The 18713-nt window shown below is 36.1% G+C and overlaps 2 protein-coding genes across 4 annotated transcripts in view; both read left to right on the top strand.

The window, feature by feature from the left end:
* Positions 1–386: 386 nt before the first annotated feature.
* Positions 387–3968, top strand: LOC129924313 (uncharacterized). Its single transcript, XM_056018574.1, has one exon. The coding sequence runs from the start codon at positions 387–389 to the stop codon at positions 3966–3968; it is 3582 nt and encodes a 1193-aa protein (XP_055874549.1).
* Positions 3969–7974: 4006 nt separating this feature from the next.
* Positions 7975–18713, top strand: part of LOC106073396 (serine/threonine-protein phosphatase 2A 55 kDa regulatory subunit B delta isoform-like) — a 55333-nt gene continuing 44594 nt past the window's right edge. Inside the window, exons 1-2 of one of the 3 annotated variants that reach the window (XM_056028702.1) lie at positions 7975–8091; positions 17779–18039. Coding sequence is in view for 2 of the 3 variants with exons in the window: in XM_056028715.1 (XP_055884690.1) it covers positions 18000–18039 (40 nt within the window). In the remaining variant the exon portion in view is untranslated. The remainder of the gene's footprint in view (positions 8092–17778; positions 18040–18713) is intronic. The other 2 variants (XM_056028715.1, XM_056028723.1) reach the window with 2 other exon arrangements.

The raw sequence follows: 18713 nt of genomic DNA, 5'->3' as shown, positions 1-18713 counted from the left end.
TTCAAGTCTACTACACGTCTTTATGACAAGGTCAGTACAACATTACGTCATTTTACAGGCTTGATCTATCAACTTAGATCGCCTTGTATATCTACTTACTAGCGACAAGTAATTGTTCTCAAATTGCCTAATCAAGCGGCAACTACTATTTACTATCACCTACAAGTGATAATCATCTTATCAATAATCATCTACAATAATCATCTTATAACAACGATTTATAAGGTGAAACATTGAACTATTGTGTATATTCTAAATAAAAATAACCCAAGAATTATTTTAATTGAAGTATATTCAAGAATCAAGTCTACTTTTGAGTAACGACAATCATTTATACTCAACTATCAATATTTAACAAGTACAAGGCTACTTGCTACTGAATTAACATGGCAGCCAAAATGTTAACACTACAAGATTTTCTTGAGATGGCCAAAGAATTAGCCATGCCTAAACCAGAAAGATTACAATGGGCAAAGCAAGAGCTTGAAGAACATGAAAAGAAAGTTCTAGCACAGCGAAAAGAAGAGATGGACCATGAACGCCTAATGAAAGAGGAAGAACGCCGTATCAAAGAAGAAGAACGCCTTATAAAAGAAAAAGACATCCAATTAGCTCAGGCACAAAAAGAAGCAGCGAATGCCCAACAAAAGTCTGCAGGTTTTGACAAATATAAACAAATGTCAAAAATGGCCAATTTCCAAGAATCTAAAGACAATATTGATTCTTATCTGATGCGTTTCGAAGAACTAGCAAAAGCATCAGGTCTACCTGAAGAACAATACTCTAGAACTCTCATGAGCCTTCTTACGGGTAAAGCCATAGACATTTGCATTCAACTGCCAGCGCACGAACTAGACAACTACAACAATGTCAAAGAAGCACTCCTGAGACAGTATGGCGCTACACAAGATGCATACAGAAAGAAGTTCTATACAGAAAGGCCTCGACAAGAAGACGATCCATTAATATTTGTATCAAACATGACCATGTGGTTTGATAGGAGGATCTCCTTGTCAAAAATAGAAAATTCATACGAAAATCTCAAAGAGCATGTCATCATAGATGCCATCACACATGCACACTCAGAAGATATTCAATCCTTTATCATTGAAAGACAACCAAAAGACATTCAAACTTTGACTCCAATAGTACGACAATACAGGGCAGCATATCCAAACAAACCTATTCAACAGTCTGCAGAAGAAAATTTCATCTGTTATACCAAAGAAACCAGAACACCACGATTCTCGAGACCAGAAAAAACGCCAATATGTACAAACTGTAATTTCAAAGGACATTATGCTTCACAATGTAAAACCAGAGACATAGAATGCAGTTACTGTCATCTTAAGGGTCACTACGCAAACGAATGTAGAAAGAAACAAAACAACTCAAGTGACAGATCAAAAGAAAAACAAGCATCCAGATACCAACCACAATCTACAAGAAATCAAAACTATGGTAATCAAAACAAATTCTACAACAGAAAACCTAGATCTGACCACACAACAATGACTATTGTTACAAAGTCTAAAGGTCTAGAATACTATCCAGGTTTAGTTGGAAACCAGAAAGTGGAAGTGATCAGAGACACAGGTTCGACATCCGTGGTCGTACATTCAAAATTTGTTAAAACTCATCAATACACAGGCAAATATGTTGCGGCTACAGCTTTCAACGGTACAGTCAGCAATCTACCTATAGCAGAAATTAACATTACAACACCTTTCTACAGTGGTGATGTAGAAGCACTAGTAACAGACAATTTACCTGTAAATCTGTTGATTGGCAACATTAAAGGAGTTCGTGATTGCACTCAACGAGACCTACAAGACTGGTCGAAAGCCATAAAAGTAAGCCAAGAATGTAATGCAGTCATTACAAGGTCAATGACAAAAGAACAAGTAGAATCATATAATCTACAGAATGAATCAAACTCAAATCAACAAAATGACAACGCAACCAAAGAAACTACAGACCAAGAAACCACTAATCAAAATGAAATGACTAGCAATTCAAACATCCCGCCTGAATTCAACAATGAAGAATTTAAAGAACAAAAGAAAGATCCTACTTTATCAAGACTATACAAGAAAGCACTGACCAAAATAAATCCAGAATCAAACAACGAACCATATCTTGACAACGGAATGCTAATGAAACGAAGCAAAAACAAACATGAAATCATTGAACAAATAGTCGTACCACAAACATACAGAAAGACAATAATTGAATCGGGACACAGCAAACCTTTTTCTGGACATATGGCAGTATCCAGAACAAAGAAAAGAATTCTACAACATTTCTATTGGCCAAGCATAACGAAAGATGTGAAGAAGTACGTCAGTACATGTCATATTTGTCAAATGAAAGGACCTAAAGGTAGACACACTCAAGCACCCCTTCAAACTGTAGAACTCACAGACAAACCATTCCAGAAAGTGGCCATTGACATTATTGGACCCATACCAATTGAATCAGCAAGAAAGCATAAATACATACTTACTTTAGTTGATACCTGTACAAGATGGCCAGAAGCAATACCATTAGTCAACATAACAGCTATTGACATTACCAGAGCTTTGTCAGAAATTTTCTCCAGAACCGGACTACCAGAGGTGATACTAAGCGACCGAGGGGGACAATTTACAGCGGAAATTACGAAAGCATTCATGGACATGTACAAAATAAGGATGAAATTTACAACGGCCTACCACCCACAGAGTAACGGGCTCTGCGAACGTATGAATTCTAGTTTGAAGCAAATCATATCAAAAATAGCAAATGACAACCCACAAAATTGGGATCTTTTAATACCAGCAGCACTTTTTGCTTACCGAGAAAGTCAACAAGAAACTACAGGTTTTTCTCCATTTGAAATGCTCTACGGCGCAAATCCGAGAGGACCTATGGCAGCACTAAAAGAATCATTAATGGCACCAAGGCAGAATGCAACAGCAACAAAAACAGCATTTCAACATGTCATAGACACTCGAAATATGGTCATACAAGCATGTCAGAAAGCTAAACAAGAAACAGCAAAAGCCAACATAGCTACCCAAAGACGAGTAAACGAAAGCAGAACTTTGAGAAAATTAGAACCAGGAGATAAAGTGAGATTATTATTGCCAGATAAAAAGAACAAGTTTTTTATCCAGTGGCAAGGACCATTTTTAGTTACCAAGAAAGTCACAGACGTAGACTATGAAATTGAAATAAACAACAAAAAGAAAGTCTATCACATCAATATGCTTCATAAATATAATGAAGAAATGCAAGAAAATGGAACAGTGCAAGACACAATTACATGTTTGACTATCCTTCAAGAAAGTGATTCAAATGATACGCAAGACCTCATACTCCCAAATCCAATACCAACACAAACAGAATCATGGAAAGACATAAAATTGAACAATTTATCATGTCAAAGAAAGCAAGAAGTATCAGAGATACTAAAGAATTACTCAGCAATTTTTACCGACGTTCCAGGCAAAACATCAGTTATTGAACATGAGATCAATTTAACAAGCGACAAACCAACAAAACAAAGACCATATCCAGTTCCAATACATTATAGAGACTTTCTACAAAAAGAAATAAACCAATTACTACAACAAGGCATAATTGAACATTCTAATTCGCCCTACGCAGCACCTATCGTACTTGTGAAACGACACAATGCTACAACACCTAGAATGTGTGTAGACTTTAGGCAACTCAACAAAATTACTTGCCTAGACTCTTACCCTATGCCAAATCCAGAAGATCTCATGACACAGTTTGCTGAAGCAAAATTTTTTACAAAAATAGATCTTTCAAGGGGATATTACCAAATTCCAATGAAAGAACAATGTAAACCATACACAGCTTTCACTACTGCATTTGGACTATTCCAATTTAACTACATGCCATTTGGTTTAGTCAATGCAAGTAGTACATTCAACAGAGCAATACACCGACTATTCTGACAAAGAAAAGATACTGTTTCATATATAGACGACATATGTATCTTTCACAAATGTTGGGAAGAACATTTGCAAGGACTAAAAGAAATCTTTCATGAACTAAGACAGCATGGCTTCACTATCAAACCCAGCAAAATGGAACTAGCCATGAATGAAGTAACATTTTTAGGTTACAAAGTAAGCTACAACTCTTTAAAACCTCAAGATGAAATCATCAAGAGAATATTAGACATTCAAGTGCCTAAGACAAAGAAACAAATCAGGAGTATACTAGGACTATGCAATTTCTACCGATGTTTCATACCTAATTACACGACTCTCACATCGCCCTTGACAAACCTTACCAAGAAAGGTCAACCAAACAAAGTACTTCATTCACAAGAACTGGAAGACACTGTAACGAGAATCAAGGACACCTTTTCACACGAGTCCATTCTCAAGTTACCGAGTCAGAAACCCCATTGACAACGAAAAACATGCTGAGAATTACTCCCTTAGAGCACGTGAGAGGAAGCGAGCAGTGAGTCTTAAGGTTGCCTTGTCCCCGTACAAGGACAACCTCTGTGTCGTACATGAACCAGTATTTTCTCTATCTATAGCTTGTCCCAAACGTCCTTCGTGCAGAACTCTGCATTCGTAAAGAATGTAGTCTATTGTTTCATCGTCCTCCATGCAATGGCGACACCGTGTGTCGTAGTTCTCCTTCCATCGTCCGAGGTAAGCACCAATTGGACAATGGCCGACCCGGAACTGGGCTAGGACTGCCTGTTCCGCACGATTAAGTTGCCACCATGCATCCCTTCTGTCTGGTCTCCTCATTGCCCGATAAAGCTCACGCCCCTTGTCCGAAGAATCCCAGCCGTCGTGCCAAAGTGTCAACATGCGCTGGTTGACTAGGGATCGTACACTTTCATATGAGTACGGTTCATCATTTTCGAGCGCCGTTGCGACCGCGGTTTTCGCGAGCTGGTCAGCCAAATCATTGTTTACAAATGAGGACATTGTACCTATCTCAAATCAGGTCAGCGTACCCACGCTTAAATGCCAGAAAGATGCCGATTAAAGCTTAGTTCAAGGCTACAGCAGGGAAACATAATTAACGTAGGTTAAACTACAAAAAACAATTAAAAGGAAAATTAAATGTAAACGGGTCAAGGAGTCAAGGATGGGTATTGAATTGTCACTGTTCTTTATCCTAAAGAAAGATATAAAAGGCGGACTGTTAGCTTGAGACGAGAGGGAGAGCTAGAAAGTTAGACTTAAAAGTCGCTAGTTTTTAAAGTAAATATTTACTCATTTTATTGAACATTTCACTGAATTCTGTATCTGTTTTATATATCTTTGTACATACATTTATTGTTTCAAGTTCAAGTTTTAAGTAATTAAAACTCAAGAAAACATATTAGCACTTTGTTACTTCATTGAGTACTAAAGTGTTTGAACTTAATCAAGGCACCTCCGAACCCACATATGTCACAAGTTTATAGCATCAAGATCTGCCAGTTAGATAAACGTAATAAACACGTGACACAGAGAAACGTCTAAAACTACTTTTTCTTTTTCATTCCACCAATGAGCGAAGCGATACATAGAATGTGAAGCAATGTGCAGAGGTCAAAAATCAAACCAATGTCCGAACTTGCTCACACCTAACTAATGACTGTAAGGTTTGACTTCTCGAAACACAAACAGAGGAAGTGACATTTATACAACAGTAACGACGTGCAAGCATTGTAGAAGTTGTATCGTTGTAACAATGTTGTTGGCCTGATAAACACACAGACATCTATCGTTGTAACAATGTTGTAGGCCTGATAAACACACAGACATCTATCGTTGTAACAATGTTGTAGGCCTGATAAACACACAGACATCTATCGTTGTAACAATGTTGTAGGCTTGGTTTACACACACACACACACACACACATATACATATATATGTCTTACAGCAACAAACTAGCAACATGACAAACCTAGGGTCGGCACTCGCTGGGAATCAAAATTAGCGTTATTTCAAAGACATTTGTCTTGACCTGTCCTTAGCGGCTCTCTGTCTGGACGTGGTCACTAATGGCGTGAGCCTGGAAACTTCGTTACCTGACACTTTAAGAAGGTCAGTAGCGTAGATCATTTGGAAAGCTTGGAGAGCTTGTCTCTCATTAGCCGTCGAACATTCGTTCACCTTGGTTGGGGGGGGGGTAATGTGATACTGCGGGGCGAGCCGCAGGAAGGGGAAAGTTGAGCATTATTACAAGTAAAGTAGGGCGATCATGGCGAACATTGACTCAGTGAAGTTTCCTAGACCTGGTTTTTAACTTTCTTTTCTTGTTACGAATATTGTTATTTCTTTTCGTTTTCTGTCTTGTACACCTCTAGATTCATCCAAAGGATTCCTTGTTGTGATTAAAAGCCTTCGGGCTAGAGTAAATTAAAAATTTAAATTATTTTTTGTTTGTTTAAAGTACAAATATGGTTTGGGAAATCCCCCATTTCTTTAAGCAAACAACCTCTTTACCATTTGTAAATGATGATAATAATAAAGCTTGTCTTCGAGTCCGAAGATTAACGAGGAATGCAGTATTTCTCGTGGCTCCGCAGCCCCAAGCGTATTTATCGTAATATCATCTTCATGTTAAACTAGACCTCTTGTAATTGACCTGTTTTGATCAGCAGACGTCAACAGAACCATGGTCAAACGCTATTGGATATTCGACCGCTGTGACGAGCGCAAAATGTCTTTTTTTTTAAAGAACCTTTTGAATAATGTTTTTTTTTCTGGAAAATAGTCTAATAGGAATTTATAGGCCCTAAGTACATTGTGACAAAACTGATTTGGTCCTTGACAAGAAAGGATACTCCACATATTTAAAAATTATTTAGATTTGAAGGTCGCCGCCGAAAAAAAATTTCTACGAAAAATAACATTAAAAAAGAAGTTCGTTTATAAGTGATTAATTTTGTTCAATGTTTCGTTTTGTTACGGAACTATAATTCAAAGCTCTGAACAAAAAAAAATATATCCGTGAGGAGAAATTAATATCGCCCTACCGCCCCCCTCTTTTCCGGATCCGCCAGTGAGTCAAACTGAATTTCCATTTCTTTGATCAATAAAATAATCTTTTCTCAGCTTATCTAGATACATTTTGAATGTTGACCTAATAGATACATTTATAAGGATTACCATACAGATAATAGAAAAATTTAAACTCTTGTTCTCTGCCCCTGGACTACGATCTTGGTTATTCAAACCCTTGTTCTCTGCCCCTGGACTACGATCTTGGTTATTCAAACCCTTGTTCTCTGCCCCTGGACTACGATCTTGGTTATTCAAACCCTTGTTCTCTGCCCCTGGACTACGATCTTGGTTATTCAAACCCTTGTTCTCTGCCCCTGGACTACGATCTTGGTTATTCAAACCCTTGTTCTCTGCCCCTGGACTACGATCTTGGTTATTCAAACTCTTGTTCTCTGCCCCTGGACTACGACCGCTTAAATCGAAGGTCAATTCGTGTCCTAGGCTCGGGTAGGTCGTTACACGTTTGTTAAGTAGTTGAATAAAGCAAGTGGGGATTTCCTGAGGCCAAGTTTTGATGGACTGAATGTGAGCAGCTAGTGTTGGTAGACAAGTCTCGTGAGCTGAACAGTTCATGCAAACAAAGACGTAAAAACATAAGGTTTCTTAATACATTTCAGTTTTTAGAACTAATTGGGTGCATAAGTTGTGTACCATTAATGTTTAGTCCATTAGTTGTGTCCCATTAATGTTTAGTCCATTAGTTGTGTCCTAATAATGTTATGTTCTAGTTGTGTTCTGTTATTGCAAACTGTGTTATTTAATAACATTTTAGTTTTCTTGTGTCTTTTAAGTTCTACAAAGTACGTTGTGGGGATGTAGCCTATTCCCCAAGTATGAGAACCACTGTTGAATAGAAAAGGTGGCTGTCGGGATACGTCTAAAGAACGTTGATGTCTATAGCGTGTCAAGCTCGTGCAGAAAACAGGATTCATTAGCCAGATTTTTTAATGAGGTCATACAAAACAGTTGCTCTGGATTTTACTTTTAGTCAACATTTCAAGCTAAAGTAAGACTCGAGTCACTGGATTTCTTATGACATGTGATGCCAGTAAGTTTTTAAATGTAGTCTGGTCAACTCAAAAATTTATCGAGAACATTTCTGGAAATGTAGATCTTAACAGGTACAAAGTAGAAGCAAGAAAGTAATAAATATGTATTAAAAATCCATTTAGCAGGGTTTTACCGGATGTAATATTTCTTGATTTCAAACTGGAAGATTAAATGACAGAACTCATTTGGATGGAGTAGTATAATGTTATTAAAAGTTGTAAGATTATATATATATATGCTTTAACTTATAAAGTTGTTTTCTGTCTGGTCTATATCTCATCAACTAGACGAAACAAAAACATTTGAAAAACGAACACATACAAATAAAAAGATGTTTTTGTATTCTACTTGATTTTTTATTGAATATTTCCATCGAGATTTTTTGTTGTTGTTTTTGCTCTGGAACCTAGATCAATGTGATTTTTTGTTGTTGTTTTTGCTCTGGAACCTAGATCAATGTGATTTTTTGTTGTTTTTGCTCTGGAACCTAGATTAATGTGATTTTTTGTTGTTGTTTTTGCTCTGGAACCTAGATCAATGTGATTTTTTGTTGTTGTTTTTGCTCTGGAACCTAGATCAATGTGATTTTTTGTTGTTGTTTTTGCTCTGGAGCCTAGATCAATGTGATTTTTTGTTGTTGTTTTTGCTCTGGAGCCTAGATCAATGTGATTTTTTGTTGTTGTTTTTGCTCTGGAGCCTAGATCAATGTGATTTTTTGTTGTTGTTTTTGCTCTGGAGCCTAGATCAATGTGATTTTTTGTTGTTGTTTTTGCTCTGGAGCCTAGATCAATGTGATTTTGTTCAATGCTACGGCTCGATCTTTTGATTGGCCAGGAGTGTTTTTGTATACGATAAAATACACGCTATTATTAAATTGGACTTTCGTTTCAAATTTTACATTACTTTGTTAAAAGACTGCCAGATATACCAATAATGATTTTAATAAGTAAAAGATTATGTTTAGTATAATAGGATTTTTTTTCGGTCAAAAATTAAGTCAATTACATATTTCAAATTTAGTTTGATCTTCCTGGGCTCAGCGGTCTGAAATTAACAAAAAGAGACAAGAAAGCATTGAGTGGAGAAAGAAACTTCTATTTTAAAAATGAGAAAATATTTGTCACTGCCTTAAACAAATAAGACAACTAATTTAGGCCAAGGTCATGACGTGATGTTAAAAAAAATGAAAACCTAAGTCTGTATGTTTCTAGGATTCGGGTTCTCTTCTGTACTATGAGGTGCCTGGTGGCTGACTTCCAATGGTTTCCAGACTGAGGGATACCGGTCTCGAATCTGAAATTTGAATTTCGGGATTTTTAGGATGCCCCTGAGTCCCCCCAACAGTAATGGGTACGTGGCATTAGTTGGGGTAAATAAAGGCGGTTGGTCGTTGTGCTTGTCACATGATACTTTCGTTAACCGTTGGCCATAGAAACAGATGAACTTTACATCATCTGCCCTAGAGTACAAAGTTTGAAAAGGTTACTTTACATCATCTGCCCTAGAGTACAAAGTTTGAAAAGGTTACTTTACATCATCTGCCCTAGAGTACAAAGTTTGAAAAGGTTACTTTACATCATCTGCCCTAGAGTACAAAGTTTGAAAAGGTTACTTTACGTCATATGCCCTAGAGTACAAAGTTTGAAAAGGTTACTTTACATCATCTGCCCTAGAGTACAAAGTTTGAAAAGGTTACTTTACATCATCTGCCCTAGAGTACAAAGTTTGAAAAGGTTACTTTACATCATATGCCCTAGTGTACAAAGTTTGAAAAGGTTACTTTACATCATATGCCCTAGAGTACAAAGTTTGAAAAGGTTACTTTACATCATCTGCCCTAGAGTACAAAGTTTGAAAAGGTTACTTTTTATAACATTGGTTCTCAGCATCAATAACGTTGATTGCCAAAATTGCGTGGACTGTGGCCCGAACCCAGTACACCAGTGAAACACCACATTCGTTTCAAATGTTAGTATTTTATTATGTAGTCATCGGGATTTTCAAGGATTGAGAACCGCTGAAAGATCAATGTATCTCGTGTTTTTAGACATTTAACTCTGGCATTGCTATTAGTTCACTATAAATGGAGTCAAAGTTTTTTTAAGTTTAGTTGACATCAAACACTGAGTCGATTTCACTGAGCAGTTTGTCCACATTAGTAGAAAAACATATTGCACAAACATCCCCAAGAACTGTCATGTTGTTTAGGATTATGTAGCTCTTGATGACATTCTAAAGAGCTTTTTTTTTTTTAAATGTCTGAAATCGTTAACGTAATGATGATACTTCAATCAAATATTTGCTTGGCTCATACATACAGATAATGTATTTAAAAAAAGACTAACTACAGGAATACATTACACTATTTCTTTTTATTTTATAGCAACCCAATTAATACGTGGCTTGCTATACAAACATGTCACTTGAGAATAACAAAAGAAAAGAAATAAATCTTATACTTAGGGGGGAAAGAGTTAATATTCCCATTATTAACAAACAATTCCACAACGCATCAACCTCCAGGTGGGCTTGGTTTGGGTCATAGTCTAAACAGATTTGAGCGACATGAGGGACCTCCTCTCCTATTAACAACATCCCTGACCACAGTGCAGACATTTAGACATTTACTGTGTACAATCTAATGTGTACCATTCATATTAAGCTAGCTATCTGTACTAAACTGTTACTCTGTGTTTGTGTACCTGGTGAACTGGAAATAGGCAACCCAATTATTTATTGTACTGTGTTTGTTTTTTTAATATTTTTCTGGGATTTCCTGATGGCCGACCTGGACAGCTTATCCTCTGAAGTGGAAGATAAATGGCGTCTGATGACGTGCTGTTGACAGGAAATCTTGGCCAAAACAACGCCAATACTTAGTTAGAATGAGAGATTCGTTTTTGAAATAATAAATCATGTGCTTGTGTTTTTGTTGACATGACTATATGGAGTTAACTGCTCTTTGAGAGGGGTTCTAAAACTAGACCAGTAAACTCTTTGTGTACACATCAGTAATGGGGAAGGACAATCAAGCTAAACAGTTGGGTTTTTTGTTTTTTTTTTGTTTTTCTGAAAGCTATTTCCCTCTATAAAAAAATAGGAGACTCGTTTCTATCATAAAAGATTAGGGAGTCACCTGTGGTGGTAAAACATTAGGGGCTGCTATGGATTAAAAAAAAAGAGATACAAATTATAATTGTCACGTGACATTGGGATCGAGGAAAGAAAAAAAAAATTCGGGAAAAAAACAACTCATGAAATGTTAAATCAATTATGTTTCCTTGGTCCATCGACCGACAATAGTTTTATTTGTAGGATAGTTGTTGTTTTTTTGTGGCAACATAGATTCTTAGTACATTTCTGATACTTAGCTACCACAAGCCAATTAAACGACAAATCTGATATAAGATAATTTAGATAGAAACTAGATATTTTATTGATTTTTTTAAAAATTTTTTTTACCCAGCTATCGTCAATTGAAAGTCAAGTATGCCTTCTTTCTCTCTTTCTCTCTCTCTATGCCTATCTATTTATCTATCTATCTATCTATCTATCTATCTATCTATCTATCTATCTATCTATCTGTCTGTCTGTCTATCTGTCTGTCTGTCTGTCTGTCTATCTATCTGTCTGTCTGTCTGTCTGTCTGTCTGTCTGTCTGTCTATCTATCTGTCTGTCTGTCTGTCTGTCTGTCTGTCTGTCTATCTATCTATCTATCTATCTATCTATCTATCTATCTATCTATATCTATATCTATATATCTCTCTCTCTCTATCTATCTATCTATCTATCTATCTATCTATCTATCTATCTATCTATCTATCTATCTATCTATCTATCATATAGGCCAACTTTCTTTGTGCTATTTCCCTTACTTGAGTACATAATCTTGCTCAAGTCTGTGTTAAACTTTTTCGGTTTGTGTTACAGCAAGGTGATTTTTAGAGTAACTTCAGGTTAATAAAATAATTCTAATGACTTAGTTGCGTATTTGTCTTGCATTTTTTTTGTCTGCAACACATTTCCGAAGAATCTACCCGCCTCAACCCCCCCCCTTTTTTTTTTTCGCTTTATTTAAATAAAAAGTTAAATTGATTTTGTAATTTTATTTTTATTAATAAAAAATCCTTTTCATTAATTATTGACAATTTTACATTCTCGTAAACATTATGATGGGTAGGAAGGTGGAAAATAAATCCCTTTTTTTTTTTTTGGTTCACCTTTCCTCCCTACATACATTAATATATTGTTTTGTTATTGGTGTCTAAACACTTTCACGTGGAATGAACGAGTCGCTGACGAACTGATTTTTTTGTTCCTTCCATAAACCACCAAAGCATGAAGTTCACCTTCACGCTACCCTACTTCTAAGCCTACTACGACTCAATGCTACACAATTTCTTTGCTGTCAACTTTCAGAGATTTCTTGTCACCGAGGGCTGAAACGCAAGTCCATGTAACAATGTCGGCCTCCGCAAGCTTGCAGCACTGTCTTCTGCGTAATATACAATCCCAAGTGATCCCCAAACTACCGCACGGTCTTCTAAGTGGTGCTGTCTGTTCCTAAAATCTTCTACCTACAGTGCTTAATTAGTCGCAGAGCCTCGATTCCAATGACCTTGACGCTTTAATGGATAATGCGATCATTGACAAACGTGTCGGAAAATTTAAATGGTTCCCATACTGGAGAGTTCTGGTCATTCAAAATTTTAAATGGTTCCCAGACTGGACAGTTCTGGTCATTCAAAATTGTAAATGGTTCCCAGACTGGACAGTTCTGGTCATTCAAAATTGTAAATGGTTCCCAGACTGGACAGTTCTGGTCATTCAAAATTGTAAATGGTTCCCAGACTGGACAGTTCTGGTCATGGAAGAGTTTAAATGGTTCTTAGACTGGACAGTTTTGATCATGGAAGAATTATAAAATAATAAAATTACTGATATGAAATTGTACGTAACATTATGTCGCTACTCTCCTCAAAAAGTGGAAAAGACGCTATTAGTTTTGTGTGGAATGTCTGTCCGTCCGTCCCGTTTAGGTTTCGAAAACTAGAAAAGATAGTGAAAATCCGACATCATAATATTTTAGATCATTCAAAGTTCTGATACAACGGCTACTTTTTTTCTTTTCTGAAAGCGAAAAATCTGATTTTTTAAAATCACTTATGCAAGCAGTTTTTTCATAAAAATACACCACTTTTACAACTATTCACTATTAATAGTAACAAACACGGAGGCTCTTTTGTGGGGGAGATGTACATTTACCATTTCTCTAACACATTTATGCAAGCAGTTTTAGACTTTTTGTCAAAAAAATATTTTTTTAAACATTTGTGTTGCTAAGTTAAGTAATTTCTGTTATATTAACTACTACATCTACACAATTTTTTTTTACTTTTTTTAAGAGAAAAAATCTATTCAGTATGCATAAAAGTTGGACATAATTTAAAACAACAATTAATAAGTAGTTTTTCATATTATCGCGTGAACCGCATTAATAACACATGGTAATAGAACACTGAACTAAAGGACATTTTTTTTTTTACGGAAATGTTTTTTTCTTGAGGAATAAGAGATTGTCCCTTTACAAAACATTTAGAGCAATTCTATATTCATTATAAGACATCAGTTAGGCCAGGTTCACATCAAACTTCATACTCATATTCAGCTATCCTTTGGTCTGTGGACCGCTGGAGCACCACCCAAGATCCGTCAACCTTCTTTCTCCATTCTTCTCTGTCATTTGTCTTTGATAGACTTTCATTCTGAAAGTATTGAAACCTAACCTTTTTACCTGCCTAATGTGTAATGCTTCGGAGGCCGATTTTCTTTGTAACTAGGTTTCAAAATGTGTAAAGAATGTTTGCTTTCAAAATGTTCGTTTTTACATAATTTAATTGTATGTCTATATTCCAACTCAAGAAACTAAGTCACGATAAGTTATGAATTCCTCTGTGCCAGCAAGTAATGTTCATGTTCGATCTGGAAAGTTACAAATAAATAGTGTTTTTAGAACTAGAGCATTTTTCATTCCGCCATCTTCTGGCTATCTTTCACATGTCCACATTGGGCTCATGTGCAGATCAGGTGACTGTGTCAATGTATTTGTGTGTGTGTGTTTTCGCGTGTGTTTGTGTTCATTGTTGTGGTATAAATCTAGCCATTTTGGTCGTCAACTACTGAACGCTACGGTCGGTTTTCCTGTGTCCTTCTCAGGCAGCAGTGACCTACTTAGCGGTGTTGGAAACATGTTTTGTAGGACTTACATGGGGGAAATATTTTTCCTTTTTTTTTTTTTCTTTCTTAATCTGATTGACGCATTTGACAATGATAAACACAACCGTATTTTGACGTCATTATTAACTTACTTTTGACGCACCCACCCCTTCGCTTTTGTTTGTGTTGTCTGTCCGCATGTCTGTCTTGTACGTTTAGATCTCGAACAACTTAAAGCGCTGCTTAAAAATCCCAATTTTATCATTAACTTCGTTGTGCTTGATACATGTGCAATGATAAGTTTAGATATTCCAAAACGTATCATTATGTTTTCAAAATTAACAATATATATCTGTATGCACATGCATATAAACCATTTTTAAACATTGTGCAAAGGGCAGTCATCGAGTTCGTCCTTATCTCAGAAATATATCAAAAAGCCCACCTTAATCATAAACTTTTTTAATGATCTTGTTTCTTTTTTTTTTTTTTACAAAGCTTATATCAACTCACTCTGCATGTTTGTCTGTCTGTAAGTCTATTTGTCTGTCTGTCTGGTAAAATGGTTTTTCTCCCATTTACCATTCTCGGATCAAGTTAAAATTTGCACAATTATCAAGAATCAATTACAAATATTAACCAAGTAGTGTATTAGTTGTTAGTGATTAATTATTTTGTTGGATATTGAAATAAGTGGAATAAATGCTACTTAATGAGAGATATGGACGTAGGCCTATATATGGATTTAATCCCCATCTTACGTTTTGACGCTTGTTTCTCCCACGTCCCATCCTCGGATCAAATTGAAATTTTGCTTAATTATTCAAAGTTGACAAAACACGATTCAATCCAAATATAAATCATGTATCTAGCCATTTATTACTAATTCATTGATTTTATGTATTATGTGAAAGGGAGCTAAACCCTGCCCTTTTCAGAAAATGACAGTAATTAACGGTTCTTCCCCTAAGATGCGCTTTGTTTTTGAAACGTATTTTTTTTCCTCTATTAGTGATGTATCTTCAATGTGATACATGTGTTTATGTTGTGTCTTAGTGGTGATATTTACAGTTTTTAGAGAGAAAATTGTGCTATAATCGAATCCATATTTGTAGTATTTGTAAACAAACTGTGGTATGCAGACGTGATGGCAGCACGTGCTTTAAGGGAACTCGGAAAGGAGCATGAGAATATTGTTTGTTCATTGAGATGATAAAACAGATGCAGGGAAGAAACTAAAATCTAATTAGAATTGTTTTGTTGATAAAACATGATATGAGTGTGGTCGGGTTTCAGATGATTGATTAATCAGAGATATTTTTTTTCTTTAGAGGGGAAAAGTTATCTTATGAACGTCTCTTATTTTCATAAGAAAAAGTTGTATTAGGCTACATTAATGGAATGGTTCAACTCAACCCTAATTGTAACATCCATGATGATCCAACCTACTATGACGGGACCTATCAGTAACATATATCTAAAACAATGAAATTATTATGAAATGGAATACTATATGCTGCATATTAAATAATTAAAGTACTATATAGCATACTATAGCTAGATATATATGTGCAATGTGATATATTAAAAAGGTAATATCTTAATTATTAACATATAATTTTACGTAAGCACGTGAAAGTGGTAGCCAGCGCTGTGAATAGAGGACACCACATAGAGAGCTAGATGGTCACATGAACTGGAGACACAAGACCCATAACTCTTGTAGACGCGCACAAATCACAGGATTTTATTGCAAGGTCTAATTTAACTCTGGACTTGATTTTAGGCCGTTAAGTCGGTCCCACGCAACGAATCAATAGTTCCCTCCGTCTTCCATTTGTTCCAATAGCAGTAGACTTAGGCCAGATTAGTGTTGCTAGATGGACATCATTCCGTGCCATTTTTATAGCACAGTGCCGTGAAGTAGCCACGGGTGCCTGAAATAGAGAGTTGTGGTACATTTGGTGTCAGGGGCAGGTATGGTGAGAGTGAATGTGCTATTTCGTTGTTACTATATAAGTATGAAAGAGTTATATCCCTTTGTTTATATTCCCTAGGTACAAATGTCTACACATGATGGTCTTGTTTGTGAGTTTTCCTTGTATGATCGAGTGAAATTGGTAGTCGGTTGTTTTGTTCCTGGATGGATGTTTGATGTACTTATAATTCTTGAGAGTGACTTTCATTTTTTTGTGCTCTATCGGATATTAATGGATTATCTATATTTCCATTGGAGTTGAAGTGTGTCTAGTAGTAATTGTTCTTGATAGTAATTGTTCTTAATAGTAATAATTGCAAGTACCCCACCAAACGAGCCAAGCCAAAGCAAAGAACAAGCAAGCAAGAATTGAACCCTGACATTTGGAAGAAGACATAATAAAAGTGCTTTTCATTCTCTCGTACAAAAAAAAAAGCACTTAAACAAAAGTCATTCCTTAGTAATGTCTATGGTCAGGGCCGGTCTTAGGCCACTGCAACCTGTGCGGTCGCAGTGGGCCCCGCGCTTTCATAGGCCGCGCTAATTCAGGGTGTAATTATTAAATTGCAAAATATATACGAAAAACTCCTGGAAATCTCCTGAATTTATTAAAATCTCCTGAAAACTCTCTAAAATCTCCAGAAAAATAGACAAAATCGTCATTTGTGGGTGTCATTCATTGCGGAAAACGCCAATCCTACGCGTGATAAAAGGAAAAAAGACATTGTCACCTTTCATGTAATAATCGGGCAAATTAATACCTTAATCGGAAGTTCCAATACTTTATTACTTTTATAGTCACTAGCATATAAATATGCTATTGGTTACATGGTTCGTAAAGTACAGATCGCAATTTTTAACTTAATAAATTCGATTTTTTTTTCTTATACAAATTCTTAATTTTCACTTATTATCCTTATTCCCACATAGACTAGGCCCCGCGCAATCAGTTTCGCATAGGGCCCCGCTGTCTATTGTCATGTTTTATTGAGACCAATCTCTTCAATTACGTTTATTTTCACACGTAAACCAGCTAGACAACATAAACAACAATGATCTAATATATAAACTTAACAAAATAAACGAATACTTTTCTCTTTTGTTTTTCTTCGCCTATCTTAGGGATTTAAAAAAATGGCCTTTCTCTTCTCCCACACTTTAGTTTTCTTGTTAAAAAAAAAAGCAAAACAAAACAAAAAAAATACGGACAAATTAAAAAGAAAGAAGAAAAAATTGTTACAAAGTTTTTCGCCAATCTAAATGAATCAATGATTCCACAATAATATTCATTATACTTTAAACAAAAATATATTTTGCAAGAGATTTTCAATCAAAATTCTACAACTGGAAAACTGAACATTCAATCAAATCGTCTCGTGTATATATTGAGTGTCATAGTTTCGAATAATGTAAGTATTTCGAAACTTTTTTTCTGTCTAGTCTTATGTCATCCCTAAAATGTAACTTTTTTTTCCCCTTCAAATCCACAGACTTGGATTGTAGAAGCGAAAAACAAAACAACAGCCAGAAGAAAAGCCCCAGCAACAAACTCGGCCTAAACCAGACTGCAAGACACTGGAAGTGCCTGTTGGGTGTAACGCGGACACTGATAAGGAACATATCCTGTGGCAGGAGATGACATGGACACTCCATCCACGGCCTGAGTAAGCCACGGCATCCCCCTTGCTCCCAGCTCTCTAGTGTCCACACCATGAGACCAGCCTGGGGTAGAATTTCCAGGCAGAACACTAGTAAGTACGCTAAATACTCGGATAAGGTGACCTCATTGCTTCAGGGAGGGGCAAGAAGGGAATGGAAGGGGGGGGAGGGAAGTTGAGATAAGGTCGGAAACGATCAATGTGAGAGAGAGAGAGACCGTGTGTAAGAGAGAGGGAGAGATGGAGAGAGAGAGACCAAGGAGAGATGGTGAATGTAGTATTGGGGCCACGTTGAAGATGTTTCGTGTTTAAGGCAATGTAAGGGCTATTTAGGACCATTATTTGGGCTATGTATGAATGGACTCTGTATGAACATTGTATAGTCAGGATATAGGCTATGTAATATGAGCATATAGTCTATATCTGGTTACAATATGGGTTATAGACCACCACTATAAGGACTAGGTGCGATCATTATATGGGCTATGTAAGGCCAATCTATGATCTGCCGATGTTTGGTAAAGTTCTATATTCGCAATAACCTGCCCTAACTAACAAAAAAAAAAAAAGTTAATTTCAACAAATAATAACTATGTCTCGGTGTGATATTTGCTTAGAAACTTTTTTTTTTTAAAGTAACAAAATATCTCTTTTTAAATGCATGACCTCTTGTACTCAGGAAGTAATATAGCACTAATATCAAATCTAACACTCTTAACTATTGGAGATTTTCATATATGGCGAAATAAAAAACTATAAATAGCCAG

Source organism: Biomphalaria glabrata, chromosome 1, assembly GCF_947242115.1.
Source record: "Biomphalaria glabrata chromosome 1, xgBioGlab47.1, whole genome shotgun sequence".
Lineage (NCBI taxonomy): Eukaryota > Metazoa > Mollusca > Gastropoda > Planorbidae > Biomphalaria > Biomphalaria glabrata.
The sequence above is the reverse complement of the archived record's forward strand: the minus strand, read 5'-3'. Positions and strand labels throughout refer to the sequence as shown.

What these genes read in the sequence shown, in the direction of transcription:
- LOC129924313 (XM_056018574.1), top strand. Translation starts at nt 387, where the DNA reads ATGGCAGCCAAAATGTTAACACTACAAGATTTTCTTGAGATGGCCAAA.